This window comes from Daktulosphaira vitifoliae, unplaced genomic scaffold (assembly GCF_025091365.1).
Source record: "Daktulosphaira vitifoliae isolate Bord-2020 unplaced genomic scaffold, ASM2509136v1 Scaffold_4, whole genome shotgun sequence".
Taxonomy (NCBI): Eukaryota; Metazoa; Arthropoda; class Insecta; order Hemiptera; family Phylloxeridae; genus Daktulosphaira; species Daktulosphaira vitifoliae.
The window spans coordinates 26965067-26985922 of record NW_026099575.1 but is presented as its reverse complement, the minus strand read 5'-3'; the positions used below and the strand labels follow the sequence as shown (position 1 = coordinate 26985922).

The 20856-nt window shown below is 23.3% G+C and overlaps 2 protein-coding genes across 3 annotated transcripts; both read left to right on the top strand.

The window, feature by feature from the left end:
* Window positions 1–1493: 1493 nt before the first annotated feature.
* LOC126904073 (CCR4-NOT transcription complex subunit 7-like) lies at window positions 1494–5689 on the top strand. Of its 2 annotated transcripts, XM_050682726.1 has the most exons (4): window positions 1500–1649; window positions 1941–2027; window positions 4205–4927; window positions 4992–5688. In XM_050682726.1, the coding sequence occupies exons 3-4, from the start codon at window positions 4266–4268 to the stop codon at window positions 5479–5481; spliced, it is 1152 nt and encodes a 383-aa protein (XP_050538683.1). In that variant the 5' UTR covers window positions 1500–1649; window positions 1941–2027; window positions 4205–4265; the 3' UTR covers window positions 5482–5688. The 2 variants fall into 2 exon arrangements, with proteins under 2 accessions (XP_050538684.1, XP_050538683.1); XM_050682727.1 differs by lacking the exon at window positions 1941–2027 and having other exon boundaries at window positions 1494–1649; window positions 4992–5689.
* Window positions 5690–7474: 1785 nt separating this feature from the next.
* Window positions 7475–15516, top strand: LOC126904098 (uncharacterized). Its single transcript, XM_050682821.1, has 4 exons — window positions 7475–7628; window positions 10052–10143; window positions 11731–11892; window positions 14523–15516. The coding sequence occupies exons 2-4, from the start codon at window positions 10102–10104 to the stop codon at window positions 14712–14714; spliced, it is 396 nt and encodes a 131-aa protein (XP_050538778.1). The 5' UTR covers window positions 7475–7628; window positions 10052–10101; the 3' UTR covers window positions 14715–15516.
* The last annotated feature ends 5340 nt before the right edge of the window (window positions 15517–20856 follow it).

The following is a 20856-nucleotide window of genomic DNA, read 5'->3' as shown; positions in this document are numbered from 1 at the left end:
TACTGTGGTTTGTTAATTGTAGGACTAGCACTTTCTTTATTATACGACTAAATTATTATTTTTATTTCTGGTAATTTAATTCTTAGTTGTATTTATTTATTTTCTCTAATAGTAGATGTAGCTTATGGAACAGATCAGAATTATAAGTAAAAAAAAAATTTATTAATTTTTTTATGAGTTTTATTCATAGTCTATATTATACCTTTAAATAATATTCTTATAATTTGTAAAATCTGGTCGTAAGCAATAAAAAGCAAAAAGTATTGTTTTAAAAATACTTTGTACAAAACAAACAAAACAGTTATTATTGAAATTATTGTTTTTCATTTGTACATATTAAAATTAGGCTGATGATTAAAAGTGTATTGGATTGAAGTATATATGTCTTTAAATTTCCCTGTTTTGTGTTGTTCCTCCTTATTTTGCTTTGTATATTTTCACTAACTTATTTAAACGAAAGCTAGTCTGTGTTCATTTAACATGTTTTTATTTTTTACATTTTATTGAATGTTGTTCTTGGACTTTAAATTAATTTGTGTTAAATTAATGTTAAATGTAAATTAAATTTTAGTTGTATAATAATGTTTATTGCACATTTTAGTAATTAGTTAAATAATTATTGTAGTATCTACTAAATTTTTAATTAATATTAAATTGTTCTTACTTATTCAAAAAAAAATTTTTATTTTACTAACTCATCTAACCTATAAAAGATATTTGACATAAATTTTGGCATTGCTGAATAATTATCTACTGGTTTTAGTTTGAAAAAAAAAAATTAGTAAAAATTATGTAATAACATAACATGTATGTTACATAATTACTTAAACCATTGCTAAAAGAAGAAAAGTATAATGTCGACTGTTAAAATCTTTCTTTCAATTTCGAATCCCCTGAATACTGATTTTATTTAAGTTTAATAAGTTCAATCCAATGACACCTTTTTTTAGTCTTAATAGACTGTCATATTCTAAAAACGTGATGAAATGTGTTAGTTATTTGTATTTTATACAAATAACTAACACATTTAACAAGTGATAGAAATAATTTTTATGATTTGGAGTATGATTTAAAGGAAAATATATGTATTTGCTTAATATTCAAAATTTATTTAAGTAAAGGTGGATAAATAATGTTTGGTGATAAAAATATTTCATATACAACGAATTATAAACTAATATAATGCCATAAGGCTTCTGGAGACCTATCCTTCTATTTGAATTCACGCTCATTCTGTCTATGACGCTTTTTAATATTGATTTATAATGTTTTATGTTAGAATTCTAACATGGTAAGACAAACTGTTTATTTATTACATTAAAATAAATAAATATGTTGATAATTAAAAACAAAACATTTTTGTAAAATATAAAAGAATCGCCAATACAAAATATAGATCTCTAAAATTATGTCAAAAATTAATTTCATGGAATGTAACATTAAAATTTATGCATGGATAAATCTATGCATATTTGTTATCAGTGTTATAATCATTGTTTTGATTTTACAGAAATCGCAATAATTTGAACAAAAAGTTAACTATTTTAATTTAAAATTTAGTTTTTAATTGTTTTGAGTTCTTTCTATAGGTACTTTTTAATTTTTAATACTTTACGCCATTTTATTTTGATCAAAGTCGTCTCGTATTAGTAAGTACTAAGTTCTTATCTCAGATTTACACTCAAAGGATAAGATATTTTTTTTGGTTGTGTGGCCATAAAATTCTATTAGTTTAAGTAGTTTAGTTTTCTATTATATTGTTTAATGCTCAAATTACAGAAGAAAAATCGAATTTTTATTGTCTAACTTTGGTATTTTAATTTTAATAATGTTAGTTGGTTAATTGAGATATTTATTCTAGTAATTTATTTAATGTAATGTTTAAGTTATAAATGCTTAAATTTACACAAAAAATCTAATTTAGTTAATATTTATTTTAGATATAAACAAAAGTTTTGTATCAAATCAAACGTAAGAAAAAAAACTCAAAAACTAAGAATAGTTTCAAAAATATGCTTTTATAATAGGTAATCCATTATTATTTAAACTTGAAATATAGTTACCTTTAATTATTCTATTTTGTCAAGTAAAAGCTTATATGAATTTCTGAAGTAGTAATTTCATTAGTTTATTTCTATAATTAATTTATAAATAAAATATATCCAGAATACAATACATTTTTAAGAAACAACATAATATGCGGTTTACTAAAAAAATCTATAAAATTTACATATTATGTAAGTTTTATACATTTTTATGTCTTGATACTATAAAACTATTGAGTGTTATATTTAAGGTTTATTCGATTAAATAAGTATTATTATTTTAGAACTCTTTTCCTTAAATAGACAAATTAAATTTAAATATCTTTTTATTGGTATTAAATTAAAGGAATTTCACCTTTAAAAAAACATTTGGATTAGTAGGTCATGTTTTATCTATTTAATACATAATTTTTTTTTTAATTATCAGGTTTTGAAAACATAGATATTTAATATACAGGGTGATCGGCTAACTATGTCTCATGTAATATCTTTAAAAACACAAGTGTTATAAATAATTTTTTTTTAATCATGGATCTTTGATGAGGTGTTTCATAAGAAAATTTAAATTTTTACCATAATCCCTTATGCTTAAAACTTGTATCAACTTTATATTTTCAAATGGCAACCAATTTTTTTTTACACCATTAAATTAAGTTTAATAAAAAACAATGTTTTTTTAAAAAAATATTTTATTTTATTTAATATTAAGTGCTCCATAGCTCTCTAAAGTTTAGGGTTTAAGAAAAAATTATAACAGACTCGAATGTTATAGGTCATTAATCGATAAGCGTTACCAGTTTTATAATAAATTATACCAAGCTTACCTTAGTTATTCGGACTACGTGCATTGACACAGTAAACCGGTAGCTTTTATTGATACATAAAATAGTAATGTGACTGTGTTGGAAAAACAACTGAATTTTTTCATCAAATATCGTAAATTTTAAAGTAGCGTATCTTGTTTAAAATTCATAATTTTTTTTTTTTTTTTCATGGAAAACAAAAATATATAAAAATAATATGGAGTTGCCATTTGAAAATCTCTTAAAGTTGTTACAAGTTCTAAGTATAAGGGATGATGATAGAAATCTAATTTTTCTTTTGAAACAGCTCATAGATCCATAATAATTTTAAAAAAAAATTGTTTAGAACACTTGTATTTTTAAAAATATTATATGAGACATAGTTAGCGATAACTTTGTATATTCTTACATTAAGTGTTATGCTTTATATGCTTTAGTTTTCAGTTTTTTTAAAACTTACTTCAATGTATGACCGTTTCTCTTAAAATAATTTAAATTTGTGTATTAAATTGTATTATGTAATAATATAACCAGTGTTGTAATTTATTGATTGTTTAATGACTTTGATATTTAAATTTGTCATGATAAGGCTGTGGAATTTAAGTAGAAACATACAAAGAAGTTTATTTATGCTACAACATTGTTAATAGGAATAAAATATTGATCCAGATTTAAAAGAAATCCAGGTAATCTGGACCCCAGATCCATATCATTCAATGTTTATTTATCGTTCGGATCTGTGGATATCAAAAAATAGATTTTAACTTAAAATTTTAACAAACAATAATATTGAAATTGAATAAATATTATGTAATTTAAATGAATAGAAGAAGTAAAAAATAATAACTTTCGTGATTTATAATAGATTAATTGTTAATTTTATTGTACAAATATAATGGTTATAGTTGTTATTTAAATTTATTAATTATATACAATAAAAAAATAATTTATAATATCAAACTAAGAACTGGATTTTTTATATGAAACCGTTGATATTCAAAATAGTTCGGGTAAATAAACATTTGATTTCAAAATATGAACATTCCCATATCTAGATAGTTGAGATTATTTCCATCACTAATTTGTAGTGTTTCGTGTATCTATAAAATGTCTAAATTTTGAACAAATTTTAACAGAAACCTTTTTTGAGAGTTGTGAATGGTAAAAGACTCTTTAATTTCTGCTTCATTGACTCTTAATTTTATCTTTTATTAATTTATATATATTACAAATTTAGACTATCATATTTACATAAAATTTTTTACATATGTTATTTCATAAACAGATATCTTAATTTAAGAATAACAAATATTCAATAAATAAAATAGAAATAGAATTTTTAATTTTATTTTTTAGTCTTACTCACTGAAACTACTATTTGACTTATTGGGTCATATTTTGAGTTAAAACAATTCCAATGAAAAGTGCAACTGTTGATGATACAATTGAGAATTTAAGACAGTTAAAAACAATCTGGGCGAAAAATAGAGAAGAACAACAAACAGAATTTAATTCAGAAGCACGTAATACAGTTAGGCGAACATTATTTGTTGACCAGTCATCTGATTTAGAAAGCAATGATAATATTTTAACTATTTCTAACGAAAATAATCCCAATTGGGCTTCATACGTTATAGACAATTTAGGAAAAAAGATTGTTAGCAATATGCCTGCAAATAGTCAAACTCCCATAAAAGAAATAAAAGAGCGAGATTCTGACAACAAACCAGGAATAGGATCTGATTGTGGGATCAAAGATGTTTGGGCCCATAATCTAGAAGAAGAATTTGCCTCAATACGGAAATTGTTGCCAAAATATTGTTATGTAGCTATGGATACTGAATTTCCTGGAGTTGTTGCCCGCCCAATTGGTGATTTCAAAACTACTGCTGATTATTTATACCAGCTACTTCGTTGTAATGTAGATTTACTGCGAATTATTCAACTAGGGCTTTCTTTTTTTGATGAAGATGGTAAGACTCCTACAGGTCCATATACAACATGGCAATTCAATTTTAAGTTCAATTTATCAGAAGATATGTATGCTCAAGACAGTATAGAATTATTAACTAATTCCAGGTAATGAATATTTTAATTAAAAATTTATTTGTATTTTAGTTGTAGAATTTACTTTATATTTTAGAATTCAATTTAAGAAACATGAAGAGCATGGTATTGAACCATTGGTTTTTGCTGAATATATAATTACATCAGGTTTAGTGCTGATGGATAATATTAAATGGATGACATTCCATAGCAGTTTTGATTTTGGATATCTAGTCAAAGTACTGACTGATGAGAAATTACCTCAAGAAGAATCTGAGTTTTTTGATATGTTCTCATTGTATTTCCCATGTGTTTATGACATTAAGTATTTAATGAAAAGTTGCAAAAATTTAAAAGGTGGTTTACAAGAAGTTGCTGATCAGTTGGAGCTAAAAAGAATAGGCCCCCAACATCAAGCTGGTAGTGATTCATTGTTGACTGGCATGGCTTTTTTTAAAATTAGAGATATGTACTTTGAAGGAATGATTGATAGTAAAAAATACTGTGGTCATTTATATGGATTAGGTATTACTACATTGAACAATGGTCAAATTCGATATGATAATAATGAACAGGCATCTAATTGATAAATTCTAGATTCATGAAACTTAATCGGAAAAAAATAAAATTTATTTTAATGACTTATTATTGTATAATTATAATTTTTTTATTGTAACCAATCATTGTGTATTTTCCATCTGTATTTTTTAATTGTAACAAAACCTGATTGTTCCAAGGATACCAATATTATTTTAATTAATAAATAAAATCATTACTCAAATTGTCCATGTATTTAAAATATATATTAAAATAAATTGTTAAGAAAACCAAAATTTATATTAAGAAAAATATTATATTACTTAACAGTGCTACTGCACAGAGATTAAAAATTGAAAAGGGATAAAATGTATAAATACCGATTTAACAATTTTTAATTAAAAACCTCAAGTAAAGTGTAAAGCTAAATTTAGATCAATTTTAAAATCGCCACCTAACTTAAACAAGTTTAGTGAAGTCTGATGGATGATTATAGTTTGAAAAGTCATTATGAAAAGGTCTTCAATTATAATTGTATTATTCTTTTATATAGTTTCGTATTAGTTATTTGGATTTCACAGATGAAAGGTCACCACTAAACAAATTTATTTATAAACTAAACCCATAAAAATCTTACAAGAAATTGATAATCGTAGTATATTTATTTCTAGAACAAATTAAATTTAGGAATAATTTTTCATGGAAAATATTTTACAATAAACCACTTATGCCACCAAAATTTGTCTAGATATGGGCACGCACACTAATTTAAAAATTTGACCAATTTCAAAAATGTACAATTTTTTTACGATATCAACAATTTGGTACCCGATAAATATAGTATTAACAATAATATATCTTGCGCTTCCTCCCCAAAAAAACTTAGTTTCGCTCTATATGTGCTCTATATATATATAATCTATATGTGAATAATATAGATTATTTTGTCGCATTTATAAAGCTATAATTACCAATCAAAATTTTAATCCAGTACTTTAAAGGTATTGTTTTAAAATCTGAAAATTAGAAATCATCATGTGTGTAAACGACAAGGGCAGCATTTTTATATAAACATAATTTTTTTTGCTAATCTTTTTCAAAATTGTTATTATTCAAGCATTATAATGTTCGTGAATATCGTATAAGTTTATAGAAAAATAAAGTTAAAAAATATTTAAAGGTTAAATATAGGTAACTAGAGTAATATTGTGCATGAAAATTATGAAGAATTGTACTATGTCTACTTGTTTTGGAAACGTTATTCCACTTTTAGGAGAGATGAATATAGGATCTGATAGTTTCTTCTTCGAGAATGTCATAAAAATATCCATTGAATAATATATATTGTTTGTTTGCTAAACTAAAATAAAATAATTACTTCGGGTAATTATAATTATTAATATTATAAAATGCTTAGCAAGTGTTGACAACAATTAATAAAAATCCGACTTCATGTACATTAAATAGAAATTATTCTTCCATGAAATTCTCCACCCCCGCAGATACTAATAACAACAGTTGGTCTTTTTTACGTCTTACAGTAATGTTGTTGTTCCTTTTGGTGCTCTCGTATATGTATAAGCATGTATACCCTTATATAGGGTGTCTTGTAGTGTCATGGAATGAGTTATTGAACATAAAATAGTTATTAGGTTTGTGATGAACCATCGAAATACAATATTGATTGCATTGTAAATAAAATAAAACGAGCAGTCCCCATTTGAACCTAAAAATTAGGAGGGGTAAAAAATTATGTAGCTTTAACTTTTTTTTCTGTAGTATTTTCATTACTTAAAAAACCTCAATTAAAACGAATAAATAGTTAAAAGGCGTGACCCCTACGTCCGCTCGGGGATGATTTCGAACAAGAGCTTGGTTAATACATTTATTTAATAATTCTTTCTCCTAGATAGTTAAAAAATTGTTTGAAAATTTAAAAAATGTTACATTTACAGAATAATATATTCTGGCTGTATTATTTATGATATAAACTAGGAGTAAACATTGGTGTATGAGTAAATCCACCAATTTTATATCAAAAAAAATTCAATTTTGACATGAAATGTCGACACTTACTAATTCACCCTGTAGGTCAAACTAATAACAATATATTACATCGTAGACTTCGGCGCCGCCAACCGTCAAAATCAACTGATATTCTGTACCCGACATTGTTGCTGTACACAAGCCTGTTTTGGTGAGTATTTTTTATTTATTTAATGTTTACATCATTTACTTAATAAACATTATTGGTCATTTTATGTAATTATTAGACTATTTTAATTCACGAGTCTACCAATATAATTTAAGTTAATTCATTTTTTAGTAAAGTAATTAAAAATCAAAATATTATCATTATTCTCGAGGATAATGAAACAATTGGATTTATTACTGTATCAATTTATATTTAGTATAATTGAATATGTATTTAATGAAATATTCTTAAAATATTTGAGTTTCAATACATGGGTTTAAATATATAATATTATTATAATTAATATTAATATTTTAATTAAATAAGATTATCTGTACTTTTCATCCCTACGACTAACCCCTANTTATAATTAATATTAATATTTTAATTAAATAAGATTATCTGTACTTTTCATCCCTACGAATAACCCCTAACAATTTTACTCGATATTTACAATAAAATATTTTTGCAGTGAACATTTAGCTTTATTTTAAATCACATTTGTCAAATATTAGTATAAATTAAAACTTGATAGTTCTTTTATGTTTTCAAATTATATTCTAATCAATTTTATTTCATAATAATACTTTTTTCATTGAAAGTTGTAATAAAGTATAGATTAATACGTTTTTGATATTTTTGGCTCCTATTGTTCCGAACAGTTATCATTAATTAATTAACATACAACTTATATACAAGTATTTTCTGAATGCTCAAATTTCCCGAAAAAACGTGGCTATCTATGCTAAATAATGTAAAGCAAAGAATTGACATTCCTATTAAATCATACAAGTAAGATTAATTTTTGAGTTTCATTAATATTGCTAAGTAAAAAATCGGTTATATTTTTATAATATAACCAATTGACTTTCTTATTGAAAATCAGTGGCATACATACGGGGAGGTTTCATTTTCAAATTCCTCCAGAGCCAAATAACTTTTTTTAGTAGTTTTTTTTAATATTACATAATTCATTGTTACGCTCTTAAATTTAAGTATTCGAATATGATAATTTAATGTTATCAATTGATTTATATTATAATATTAATATATAATAAGTACTAATTACTTAGTGTTTTGTTAACAATGCATTATTCATACCATTTTTAAACATAAAAATATAAAATTATATTCATTCAATAGACTTGATTATTTTATATTCTTGTTTATCTACAAGATTTTTAAATATACCCATTTATAACATTTAATGTATACACGGAAATGAAATATCATTTATCAAAGATGAAAAAAAGATAACGATTGCAGCATAGACACATACCAAATAGTCTATATTGTCCAATTATTATGACTACTTTTTGTTGTTATTATCATATTTAATAATAACTATTCGACAATGATTGAGGTATTCAAAGCATTTTATTTGATATAGTAATTATAAACATTTATGCGTAGTTTGAAATCATACAAAAGGTAGTAATTAAAACTAAATATTATTTTATATATAATATACAATAAAAGTTGAGGAAGTGTTTTATGTGAATATATTTTTTTAAACACTCTCCCTAAATCATATTTGAATGTACGCATTTCGTATCAGAATGTATGCCACTAACTGAATCAGTAGAGAAAACATTTTTTATATAAATGATTAATATGTCATTTCATTGTAATTTATTAATATTTTAATGATTTATAATAATCTATTGGTTAATCAATATTATAATCTCAGTGTATAAGTTATGTTATACCTCGGTTGATTGCACTTTAATACAATTGTTAAATACTATATACAGGTACTTATTTAATCAAAGCCATAGCGGATATATATGAAATAATAAAAAAAATGTTTATAATTTAAAATATTTACCAACGTGTTTTTAATAAAAAAATATATTGATTTANCAATACTATATACAGGTACTTATTTAATCAAAGCCATAGCGGATATATATGAAATAATAAAAAAAATGTTTATAATTTAAAATTTTTACCAACGTGTTTTTAATAAAAAAATATATTGATTCTTGATAAATAAAAATGAAGCATGCATAACGATATTGTCGTGCTTATCATCGTTGTAATTGTTATGGCCATGTCAATATCGATCAAAAGCCACAAAAATAAATAGTTACCATTAACTAATATTGTTATTGTATAGATTTTGATGTAACATGCTTATTTATTAGTATAAGAATGATTCATATTGCTACTGGCACAACAAATAGACCTATTAAATTTTAAGGCTTAATTGATATAAATATTAGGTATTTTAATTGTATAGTACTATTATTTTATTTTATAATGATAATGCTTAGTCTAAAGTTACAATTTCGATGATTAGAAATATTTTATTACTTAATAGAAGTAATTTTAAATTGTTAAAGAATTTTTTTTTAATTGAGTGTTTAGCTTAGAATATATTATCCTGAACTATTTATTTAACTTTTAAACATTTTTGTTGACAGATTTTGAATAACTTTCACAGAATTTTTAGAGGTTCAAATTGAAAAATAAAATGGCTCTTTCAAAACTTACTATCATCAAATTTTTGGAAATTGTAAGTTTAACTATAAGTAAAACTGAAACACTATTTTTCCATTTTTATAAAAAGTTAAATGAAAATGTTTAGAACCCGTTTTTATGTTAATACGTTTAATAATTACTTAAAGGTGTATGACTATCAAAAAAAAAAAAAATTATATAGATACTCTTAATAAAAAAATTAGAATTGTCGTATAAAATACTGGAAGTTTACAACGCATGAAATGTAAAAAAAAATGTGTAGAAAATGTATATTAAAAACATCATAATTACGTATGGGAATTTTGTATCATTTATTACAGTGTATATTCAAGCCATATGTATATTTTTTTAATAAGTTCGTTTAAAATTTAGTGAGTGAAACTATAAAATTTATACTGGGGAATGGTATGACCATACCCTTTAACTCATTCTAGGAATGACCCTCCGATGTTTGATTAAATACGAAATTAAAAAGTTTTAAACTATTATGAGCAATTTTAAGAAATTATGTTACTGTACCTAGATCTTTATATTACTGCATACCAGAAAATAATGTTAGTTTTAATTTAAAAAAGTAAGTTATTAGATCTAAATTAGGATGTGTTGAAACCATCTAAGAATTTAGATAGTTTGTCAACTGTCAAAACACTCATTGCTACCTACGGTTTATACAGAAGTATAATGAAAATACTTTATGATGAATTGTTTTTAATTACATCATAAGTTATAAATGCATTCTGTATATTTTAATTGTTATCATGAAGTGTCTGTTGTTGAAAAAAACGTTTACAAGCAATAATTGATCTCGTTCTCTGTATTTCGTTTCCTTTTAGTTGCTTTAAGTAACTGTAATTGTTGTTACGATCATTTCAAAATGAAACAATATTTGTTATATTATAGTTCTTATATTTATTTGTTAACCTTAGAATTTTCATTATGCGAAGCTTGAGTTAAATCAAGCTAAATTTTCGAAAAATGCTATAAAATTTATTATTAAACGATTTCATTTTTTTCAACATAAAAGCTTTTGGGTAGTTGACCTCTGAAGTTTTTGTTTTACCTATAAAAACGACATGTCATGCTAAAATATTAATAGGGTTTTTTTTTTAAATAAAATGTTTTCATGGTTACAATAACACCACATCAATAAATGGGGAATTAGAATAATTAAAGTTTTTATTTGGCAACTTATTCTTACAAATAGTTCACTATTTAAAATAGTTTAATGATTCATTATCAAAATCGAATTATGTGTTTAGGGTCCGACGCCTCGGAATCTTAAATTTTATATACTGAGTTACCAGAAAATTAGCTTGATGAAACATTTTTATTGACGAAGTGTCTCTTGAACTTCTTCGCATATGACCAATATGTTTACACTGTCTTTGCTCATTATTGTTTAAATGTAGTATAAATATTTATAAACACATTTCAGATAAAATCCTATTAATTACACACATTTTTAATTTAATAAATTAATTTTCAAGTAAAACTAAAATTTGAGATGCGAGAGCCATGGATCTCGCTGTTTTTTCTTTAATGCGGATCTATTTATAATCATAATTTTATTATGTATATCTCTGTTAAATATGATCAAGAAATAACAGATTTGCTTTAATAGGCTTTGACATTGATCATCTTTGTGTTGCATTACTACAGTTTTCCTAATGGTGGTGAAAACGGAGAAATTATGATCATAACGGGAACGTATGTTGGATATGTGATCATTTTGGCTGGTATACTTATTGGTATATTTACTGGAACACCAATAAGTTCAAAATTGGTAAGTTTTGAAAGATAAAATAACTGTATAATTAAAATAGAAATGAGAAATCAGTAATTACATTAATATTCATTAAGGCATCTAAATACAAGTAATATAAGTGATATTACAAAAATTTAGTTTTTCATAGAATTGAAATAAAAATGATGACCTATTTCCTTGAATGTTAAAACTTCAATAAACATTTTAAAATAATTTCATAAAATATTTTTTTTTTATTGTGAAAAATTAAATATTTATTACTTATACTATCATTTTAGTTGCGCCGGTAACAGGTAAAGGATGGGCAGTTTTTCCATAATCAAAATACGCGAGATAAAATTAAATCCAATAAAAAAAATTATAGCTAAAAAAAATAATAATTGTTAAAATCCTGGGTTAAGTTATAAAATTTTCTTTAATAATTTGATTTAAAAAAAATTGTTTATTATTTTAGTATTTGTAATTATCCCATAATATTATGCTTACTGCTACTATATTATCAATTGCGGCCTAAAAAATATCAAAATGTAAAATTTCAATCAAGTTTTTGGCAAAGATAAAATTTGTTTTTTATTCAGTACTTCATTTATACACTTGTCAATTTAAGTTTATAATTTAATATAAGTTAATCTGCTTAAAATATTTCAAATATCCAATTAATTGTACTAAATTTTTTCCGAGTTTATGATTTGGTAATTTTTTTTATTTATTAAAACAAATAAAATAAATTATAATCAATCCTATTAACTAAGATTGATAGCATATTATCAATAATTGTTAATAATATAATAAAAAATAGTATGCATTATCAAATGTAATGTTTATAAATTACTGGATTTTTTATACGGTCTCTAAAAATAAAAAAAAATAAAAATAGCTTTACCTTATTTTTAGTTTTCTAACAATCTAGGGGATTGATTTTTAGTCAATACTATTTATCTCCCAATAGTAAAAAGTAGTTCTAGCGTCCTCGTTCCACTTAATTATAATTTACATGATATAAATTAAAATTGGTATAAATTGTATAAAATTTTGTTTGTTATAAAAACCAAAAGTGATTTCTAAATATAAATTGTATATAGGTATTTGTATGATTATTAAATGATAAAATTTAGTGCTCTAAGNTTCTAGCGTCCTCGTTCCACTTAATTATAATTTACATGATATAAATTAAAATTGGTATAAATTGTATAAAATTTTGTTTGTTATAAAAACCAAAAGTGATTTCTAAATATAAATTGTATATAGGTATTTGTATGATTATTAAATGATAAAATTTAGTGCTCTAAGCGGCTACTGCTTATATTTACTAATGGAAGATTTATCTTAAAATGAATAAATGATTCCAAATTACATTAGAATAATGGTCTAATAAAAGAAGGACATCTCATACTATTATTCATTAAAATGTATATTTTTATATATTTAAAATTTATTTTTAAATGTGTGTAAAAATATATGTAAAAGGTATTAATACTAGGTTTCTCAATTCAATAAAATGCGGGATTCGCATTTTAATTTAAAAATAATAAAACAAACATTGATCGTTAATTTGACTAAAAAAGAGGGTTTACACAATAATTTGGGTGTATAGAGTAATTAAAATACAGGGTGGCCCACCACTCACTGACAACTAAAATAACTTTTGATCCAGTTAATATTTTTAGCTGATTTTTTTTTTAAATAATAGTTATACGTTAGGTCCATAGCTATATCTCAATAATTAATTTTTTTACATTTTATTAAAAATATTAATTATTTTTAAATTTTAAATAAAATGTAAAAAAAAAATCTAAGATAGCTATTTTGTAGAGTAGAATTTAAGAAAAATTTTAGTAAAAAAATATCTTATTAATATTCAGTAGTAAATATTCTGTAGCGTTTTGAAGTTTGTGAAAATTTGAATTTTCATGTACTATTTTACGGTATTAAACATTGAAATACGTATTGAGAAAAGGACAGAAGAAAACGCTATCTTTTCATGATTACTGTGTATACATATGATGATAGTGTGTATACATTACAAACTTGGCATAAATACCATGATAAGAAATTAGATAAGGCAATTATTACTTATCACTCTCATTCAAAAGTATATTGAAAAGATAGCGTTTTCTTCTGTCCTTTTCTCAATACGTATTTCAATGTTTAATACCGTAAAATAGTACATGAAAATTCAAATTTTCACAAACTTCAAAACGCTACAGAATATTTACTACTGAATATTAATAAGATATTTTTTTACTAAAATTTTTCTTAAATTCTACTCTACAAAATAGCTATCTTAGATTTTTTTTTTACATTTTATTTAAAATTTAAAAATAATTAATATTTTTAATAAAATGTAAAAAAATTAATTATTGAGATATAGCTATGGACCTAACGTATAACTATTATTTAAAAAAAAAATCAGCTAAAAATATTAACTGGATCAAAAGTTATTTAATTTGTCAGTGAGTGGTGGGCCACCCTGTATATGGTATTAAATATGCGTTAAGGAAACAAATGTAATATTAATTAAGTTTTTGAATTTAAATCATTTGTGATAGTGATGAGCACTATATATTTAGAATTAAAAAGTTAATCATATTAAGTTTTTAGTTTATCAAAATTCATTTGTGTAGTCAGATTTTATAATTTTTTAACAGGATATGCTGTTTGTTTTGATTGGTGCGGCTTTATACATTCTTTCTGGAGTTTTGTCCTATAAGTTCTTCAATAACTACTGGATAGGAAATTCCTCTTCCTATGTTAGCACAGGAATGACCAAGGCTTGGTTGTCAGTTATAAACGGCATAGTCTTTATTGTTGATGCTGTATTCACGTACCGTGAAAAATAATTTTTTTTTTTTACTTCATAAACCTACCACAAGACATATTTTCGTCATTAATTAAAAAGCTTAATATTTAGCAGAACCCTTTCATTTTATTCCTAAAAATAATTTAATTATTAGGTTTTAGTTTTAAGTTCTCAAAAGGGTATATAATATTATTATTATATTTAAAAAGTACAACTTGTAGTTAATAGTGGCTATAATGTTATTTTGTTATTAATTTGACTTTCTAAATCAATAAAAATTGAAAAGAAAAATTGATTTTAATGTTAACAACTTTTTAAATTGATAAATTACTTTTCGATAAACAAGTTTGTATAATTAATAAAATATCATGCTTATTTATTGGAGTAGTTTAGTTTTATAAAATATACTTAATAAAAGTTATAAATATTTTTTTTTAAAAAAGTATAATAATATCGAAAAATGTACAAGAAATATATTTTTAAAACTGTATGATATAAAATCATTAAAAAAAATTTAAGTCATTCCATTTTTATTGATATGATATAAAATATTTTTCATTGAAAAAATTTACCACAACTAACTTTGCAACCATTGTCAAAATTATTAGCAACAGTTAATTAATTATTTATTATTTAACAAGTTAATTAGATTTTTTCAAAATATTTATTTTTTAAACATATTGTGCAGTTAGTTTATGCAATAATATTATTTTATGTAAAAATATTTGCTTATTTTGCCTGTGAAATCATTTTCTCATTTATTTTATATTTATGCAAGACTGTATTTCATATTTTTTATATTTTTATGTACTATTTGATAATAAAAAGCACTGATTTGATAATTAATTGTTATTATTCTTGTTAATAAAAATTAAGAAAGAGAAAAATACATTTAAAAAAAGAAAAAAGTACTGTAATACTTTCAATGGAGTAACCAGAAAACTTTTTTTGGGATACAAAAAAATGGCTACCTACGAATATAATTAAAAAATCTAGATACTATATACTTATAGATAATTTATATACTATTTACATAATTATCACTGGCTTAACAATTATATAAAAGAAAAATCGCCTTTAAAACTCGTTGAATAGATCCCGTGTAAGTCTTATGATTTATATACTATAAACTACTGCTTTAAAGAATAGACACTATATTATAATCATAATTCATGGACGTTTTCATAGAAGAGGGATATGGAAGATAAAATTTTTTTATGTATATCTCCTTACAAGATGTAACCCTGACAACGCCATTATCAGAATGAGCTCATATAAACGCGTTCTAAATTATTTGTTTATATCGGAAATAATACCTAAGGAAACGTTAGGTCAGAATACCTCTAGTATTTACCGCCCTAAACAAAATCATTTCTTGGCCGCACTTCTTCTCCTTTCTAGGTATAAAAGTGTTAATGTACTGGTCCAAAATTGTTGTCTACCAGTCGTAATTAATTTTTTATTTTATAGGCTAGTTAAATATATGTGTTGTCATTTAATTAAATAATTTTAATACCGTTTATGGTTAAGGGATGAATTAAAAAAGTACCTAGTAATTTGTAAGTCGAGAAATATATGAAATATTTTAAAAGCACCCTTGTACGACTTTGAGTTAACTAGTTTCAAGCATTACATACACTGAGTTATTCGATACTGTTTATTTCTAAATAAAATAGATAAAATGTAGATATCAAAAAATGTAATATTGTCATTTTAGGCATTTACTTGATGTTTAAAGACAAGGGCCTATTAACTTGCATTGCTTTTTCAATACAGTCCAATTACTTTTATTCTAATCAAATACTTTATCTGTTTTTAATTTAGATAAGGCGAATTAACACTGTTCGGAATTGAAAAAAATGTGTTTTTATCACACTATTTTTTCTAATCGAAAGTGGAAATCATTTGATCGCTTTAAGAACACTCAACTATGTCATTATGATAACTTACTCCATTGATAATTTGTTATACTTTGGAGGTGCCTAATTGAATTTTTATCAATAGTTATAATGATTCAGTGTACATATGTACTTCGAATTTTTAAATAATTGATAACACATTATTTATGATTAAGCTCAACTATTATTTTTTATAACACGCTCTAACATGCACCAATATACTCTTATATTATAAGAGTATGACATAGGAATATTTAAAATAGTTGATTGATGAATAGATGTATGAATAGATAAGTGATTTTAACTAAAGATTTTTTTTGAGTAAAGTTTATATTTGTAATAAAAATGTTTAATTTATATTTGTGTTAAAAGTACAATTAGGTATATCTTAATATATTGTAGAAGAATTAGATAAGTATTAAGTTCGGTATGGTACATGCTTTAAATTTAGCATTGAATAACGTTTTATCAATTAGTCTACATGTAAACTAATAAGTAGGGATAAGTTGAACAAAGAAAGAATTCATTATTATTAAAAATCAAACTCGCATAGCATTAACTACTTGCTAGCTTTTAAGACTTGTGGTACATTTCATTACTCACTAATGAGTAACACAAGCGCTAATGAATTTAGTTGTGATGAGGAATTTTTATTTAACGTGTTTCAATGTAATTTTTGAACATAAAAACTTAAGGTATTAGTTTGCTGAGGTAATTTTAATTGTCTGTATTAAATATACTGAATGTAATACTTAAAATATATAAATTCATAATAGACCTATTTCTTTTACAACAATGTTCATCATCTTGCCTCTTTAGTTTGGCTCAAAAAAAATCAATTTTTAAAAAACCCCATATTTTGTTACGTAGAAGATAAGAATATAGAAATAATTTATAGTAATAAGCAAGATATGAACGAAGTTCTCATGTCAATTTTAGTTCTTAACTCTATTAAAAAAAAAACAGGAAAATTTATAGAAGCTTAACCTTGTCATCTTAATCACCTTTATCCTACAAGAAAAAAAATTTAACCTGGACAATTTTTAATATAAAATGTCAAATTAAAGCTAAATTATCAAGAATTATAGTTAAACATAGGTGTACCTTAAGATCTTTCTATAATTAACATTAAGCTAAATTAATAAATAAAATAATTGTCTCTTCCTTGTATTTATTTGCTAGGGGTAAATATTGTGGTATTTGTATTTTTTTAGTAAACAAATATTTTTAATGGAAAGATATACGAACGGGAATAGAAAATGTATAAAAATTGTTATCAATTTAATCTTGTGTTGACCAATTTTTTCCGATAGAGTTAAATTTCTGAGGATAAAATATAAGCTTGATTTGTGTATTTTAAGATTTAATAATTTTTCTTGAAATGTACTAATTAACTCAATACATGTATAAATTTATGTTTTAAAATAATATTGTGATTATAGTGAAAGGAAATATTGAATAGTAACTATCGAACTATTCGAGGGTAGTCTACTTTTCGAACTACTCGATAGTAATTCAAATACTATTCTATAGTTTAAAATATTCGAAAATGCCCATCATAAATCGTGATCAGATTTTTTTTTTTTTTTTTTTAATTGTAGAAATTATGAAATTTTAGTAAAGGTAACTGTATTACTTTCATGACTTGAATGTTTATAGTTAGATTAATTAAAATTAAACTTTCATTGCATTTTTTTATTACATTTCTCTGTTATAATTTTTTTAATAAGTCATGATTAATAAAATGCATTTTAAATTACTAGAAATATCTATTTCTAACCCTATAGCTTCAAATTAGTACTAAAAAACATTGTAATAACATTTGTCTTTAGTAAGATTGTTGTTTTTATAGATTAAAAATGAAGTTGTCACTTTTATATTTGTCTATAGTAAACATTCTAGTGTAAAGTGGTCAATCGTTTTAAACAAAATTAACAAATGGAAGATATTAATTTATTAACAAATGAGAATTTTAAAAATAATATCAGGTCCAGAGTAAAAATATTGTCTTTTTATATTAGTTTTATTACGATTTGAAAAGATTATAATCTTATTTTCGTCACAAGTCTATAATTTATGCATATTTATACCATAATTATAAAAATACATCAATGACATCATTATTGATGACGGTCATCTGTAGAAGTTGTATAGTAACTAGTACTACTATCATGTGTATAAATATGTATAATATTCAAAATATTAGTCATCATGCAATAATCAATGACGAAGTTTTATAGTCTGTTGAGTTGGACAAGCAAAAAAAATTCCTAGAGTGGTACTGTATCTTTTTATTTTGGATATGTTATTTTTTAATTAAATAAATTGCGTTTATAACACGTGTATCGAGCTTAAAAATGTTTTTAGTTCGTATTTTAGTTAAAATTTCGAATGAATGTCTATAAAATAAAGTTAAGATTTTCCTTGAATAATTATTATTTTAAAAATATAATATCAATTCAATTATAATTGTTTTAAGACATGTACAAGTACGTCTGACATAAGTAAACATGTAAAAATGGCTTGTTAAAATAATAATTTAAATAAAATTAATAATAATTATTATTAATTTCATTATAATGTTTATAATTATTATGAATATTATTAATTAAATGTCTAAACTCAGATTTCCTTTAAATATTGATTCTAACTGTGGTCCTGTAAATTAAGTACAATACGTATAACATTTTTATTACTTTAATGCATTGGAGGTACCAGGGTCGGGCAAGTAGGGCGTATGTTCACGGCCATTTTTTGTGATTTTGGGGCCCTACACAAAAAAATTATGAGCAAAAAAAAGTATATTTGGTTAAAATTAATTAAGTTGAGGCTCTGCATTTATAATCGGCCCAGGGCTCTACAAGTTATAGCGTTGACACTGGAAGGTGGAAAATTTAAAAATCGTGAGCATTAAAGTAGTAAACGGTACAAATTTATAAAAACTAAGATACACTATTCACCATACTTATGTACTAATGACAATACCACGTATTTGACAATTTCCGAAAAAGAAGATATTTATACTAAATTATACTCTCTGTACATAATAGTTATATTTCTAAAATAATTTATTTTAGCTTATCTTAAAAATAATAAATAACATGTAACTACACTAAATTTACAACTATCTATTATGCTTTAATTATTTATTTTTATTGACTAAAATTCCATAAAATGTTATAATAAAATTTCATAATCAAAAGTAGGAAAAAATTGTTGTGGATGTTTTTTTCGCTTTGTTGATAAATAGGAAATATGAAGAACATGTCATTAGTGTAGCGATATAAATAATTGTTTTGAATATATTTTTAATTAAATTCTTAATATTTGAGTATTATTATGTTGTTGCAATTTAAGAATATTATTTGCATATTATAAATACATAATTCTTGCATACATATATACTTTTTAAATATTTATCTACCTATAGTAAAACATATATTTTTAAAAGTACTAAATATTTCTTATTTTTTTTCGACAACATAATACAATTAAACATAATAAAATAAGAAATACCTTGGAAAAGGTCAAACACGTTTTTGTAAGTTTTATCTTGCGAAAATGATTGAACAGTAAACGATGCATTCATAAGGTTAATGCGTTGGTGTTAAATTTTATCTTTATGAACTTCTAACCTTAATTAGTGAATAATTATAAAATTTTTACTTAAATATATATATTTTTTCACTATTCATAAGTTTTTGAGATTTTCAAAAAACAACTGGACTATATTCTTTAAGTCAGTCACAGAAAATAGTAGGATATTAGAAACTTTCTTACATGTGATATTGATTTATTAAATTAAAATTATGATTATCTATAATTTTTCTTGATATATAGTACAAGGGTTCGTTTCATTTTTAACTTAAGTATATTCACCGCACTCTATATAATTCAAATTTAAAAAATAATATAACAACCTTGTACGGCCCCTTTATTTAGTCCGTAAGTTCTCACTAATGTAAATATCTACTTGTTTGAGTGTTATACAGAATAATTCTGAGAAAAGATTTTTTAATGTAAGAAAGTATTTTTTTCTCAAAATAAAATATTGTCTTATATTTAAAATTTTTTTCTTAATTAAATTTAAGTCAAATTTGTGATGGATTTAAAGTAATATAGTTTTTAACAAATGTGTAAGATCGTTTTGAAGGATAATTGATATATCTCATTAGTAAAGTGAATTGAACGTTCAATATACGATTTTTTTTTTGTTTTGACTAAAAATGAAGTATTAGACGATCGTTTTTTTCTTATACTAACAATAAAACGTTGTTCATAAAC

Excerpts from the sequence above, each read along its gene's own strand:
- LOC126904073 (XM_050682727.1), top strand. The coding sequence starts at position 4,266 with ATGAAAAGTGCAACTGTTGATGATACAATTGAGAATTTAAGACAGTTA. Across the intron at positions 4,928-4,991 it reads GAATTATTAACTAATTCCAG|AATTCAATTTAAGAAACATG; the intron begins GTAATGAATATT and ends TTTATATTTTAG.
- LOC126904098 (XM_050682821.1), top strand. The coding sequence starts at position 10,102 with ATGGCTCTTTCAAAACTTACTATCATCAAATTTTTGGAAATT. Across the intron at positions 10,144-11,730 it reads TCATCAAATTTTTGGAAATT|GCTTTGACATTGATCATCTT; the intron begins GTAAGTTTAACT and ends TTGCTTTAATAG. Across the intron at positions 11,893-14,522 it reads CACCAATAAGTTCAAAATTG|GATATGCTGTTTGTTTTGAT; the intron begins GTAAGTTTTGAA and ends ATTTTTTAACAG.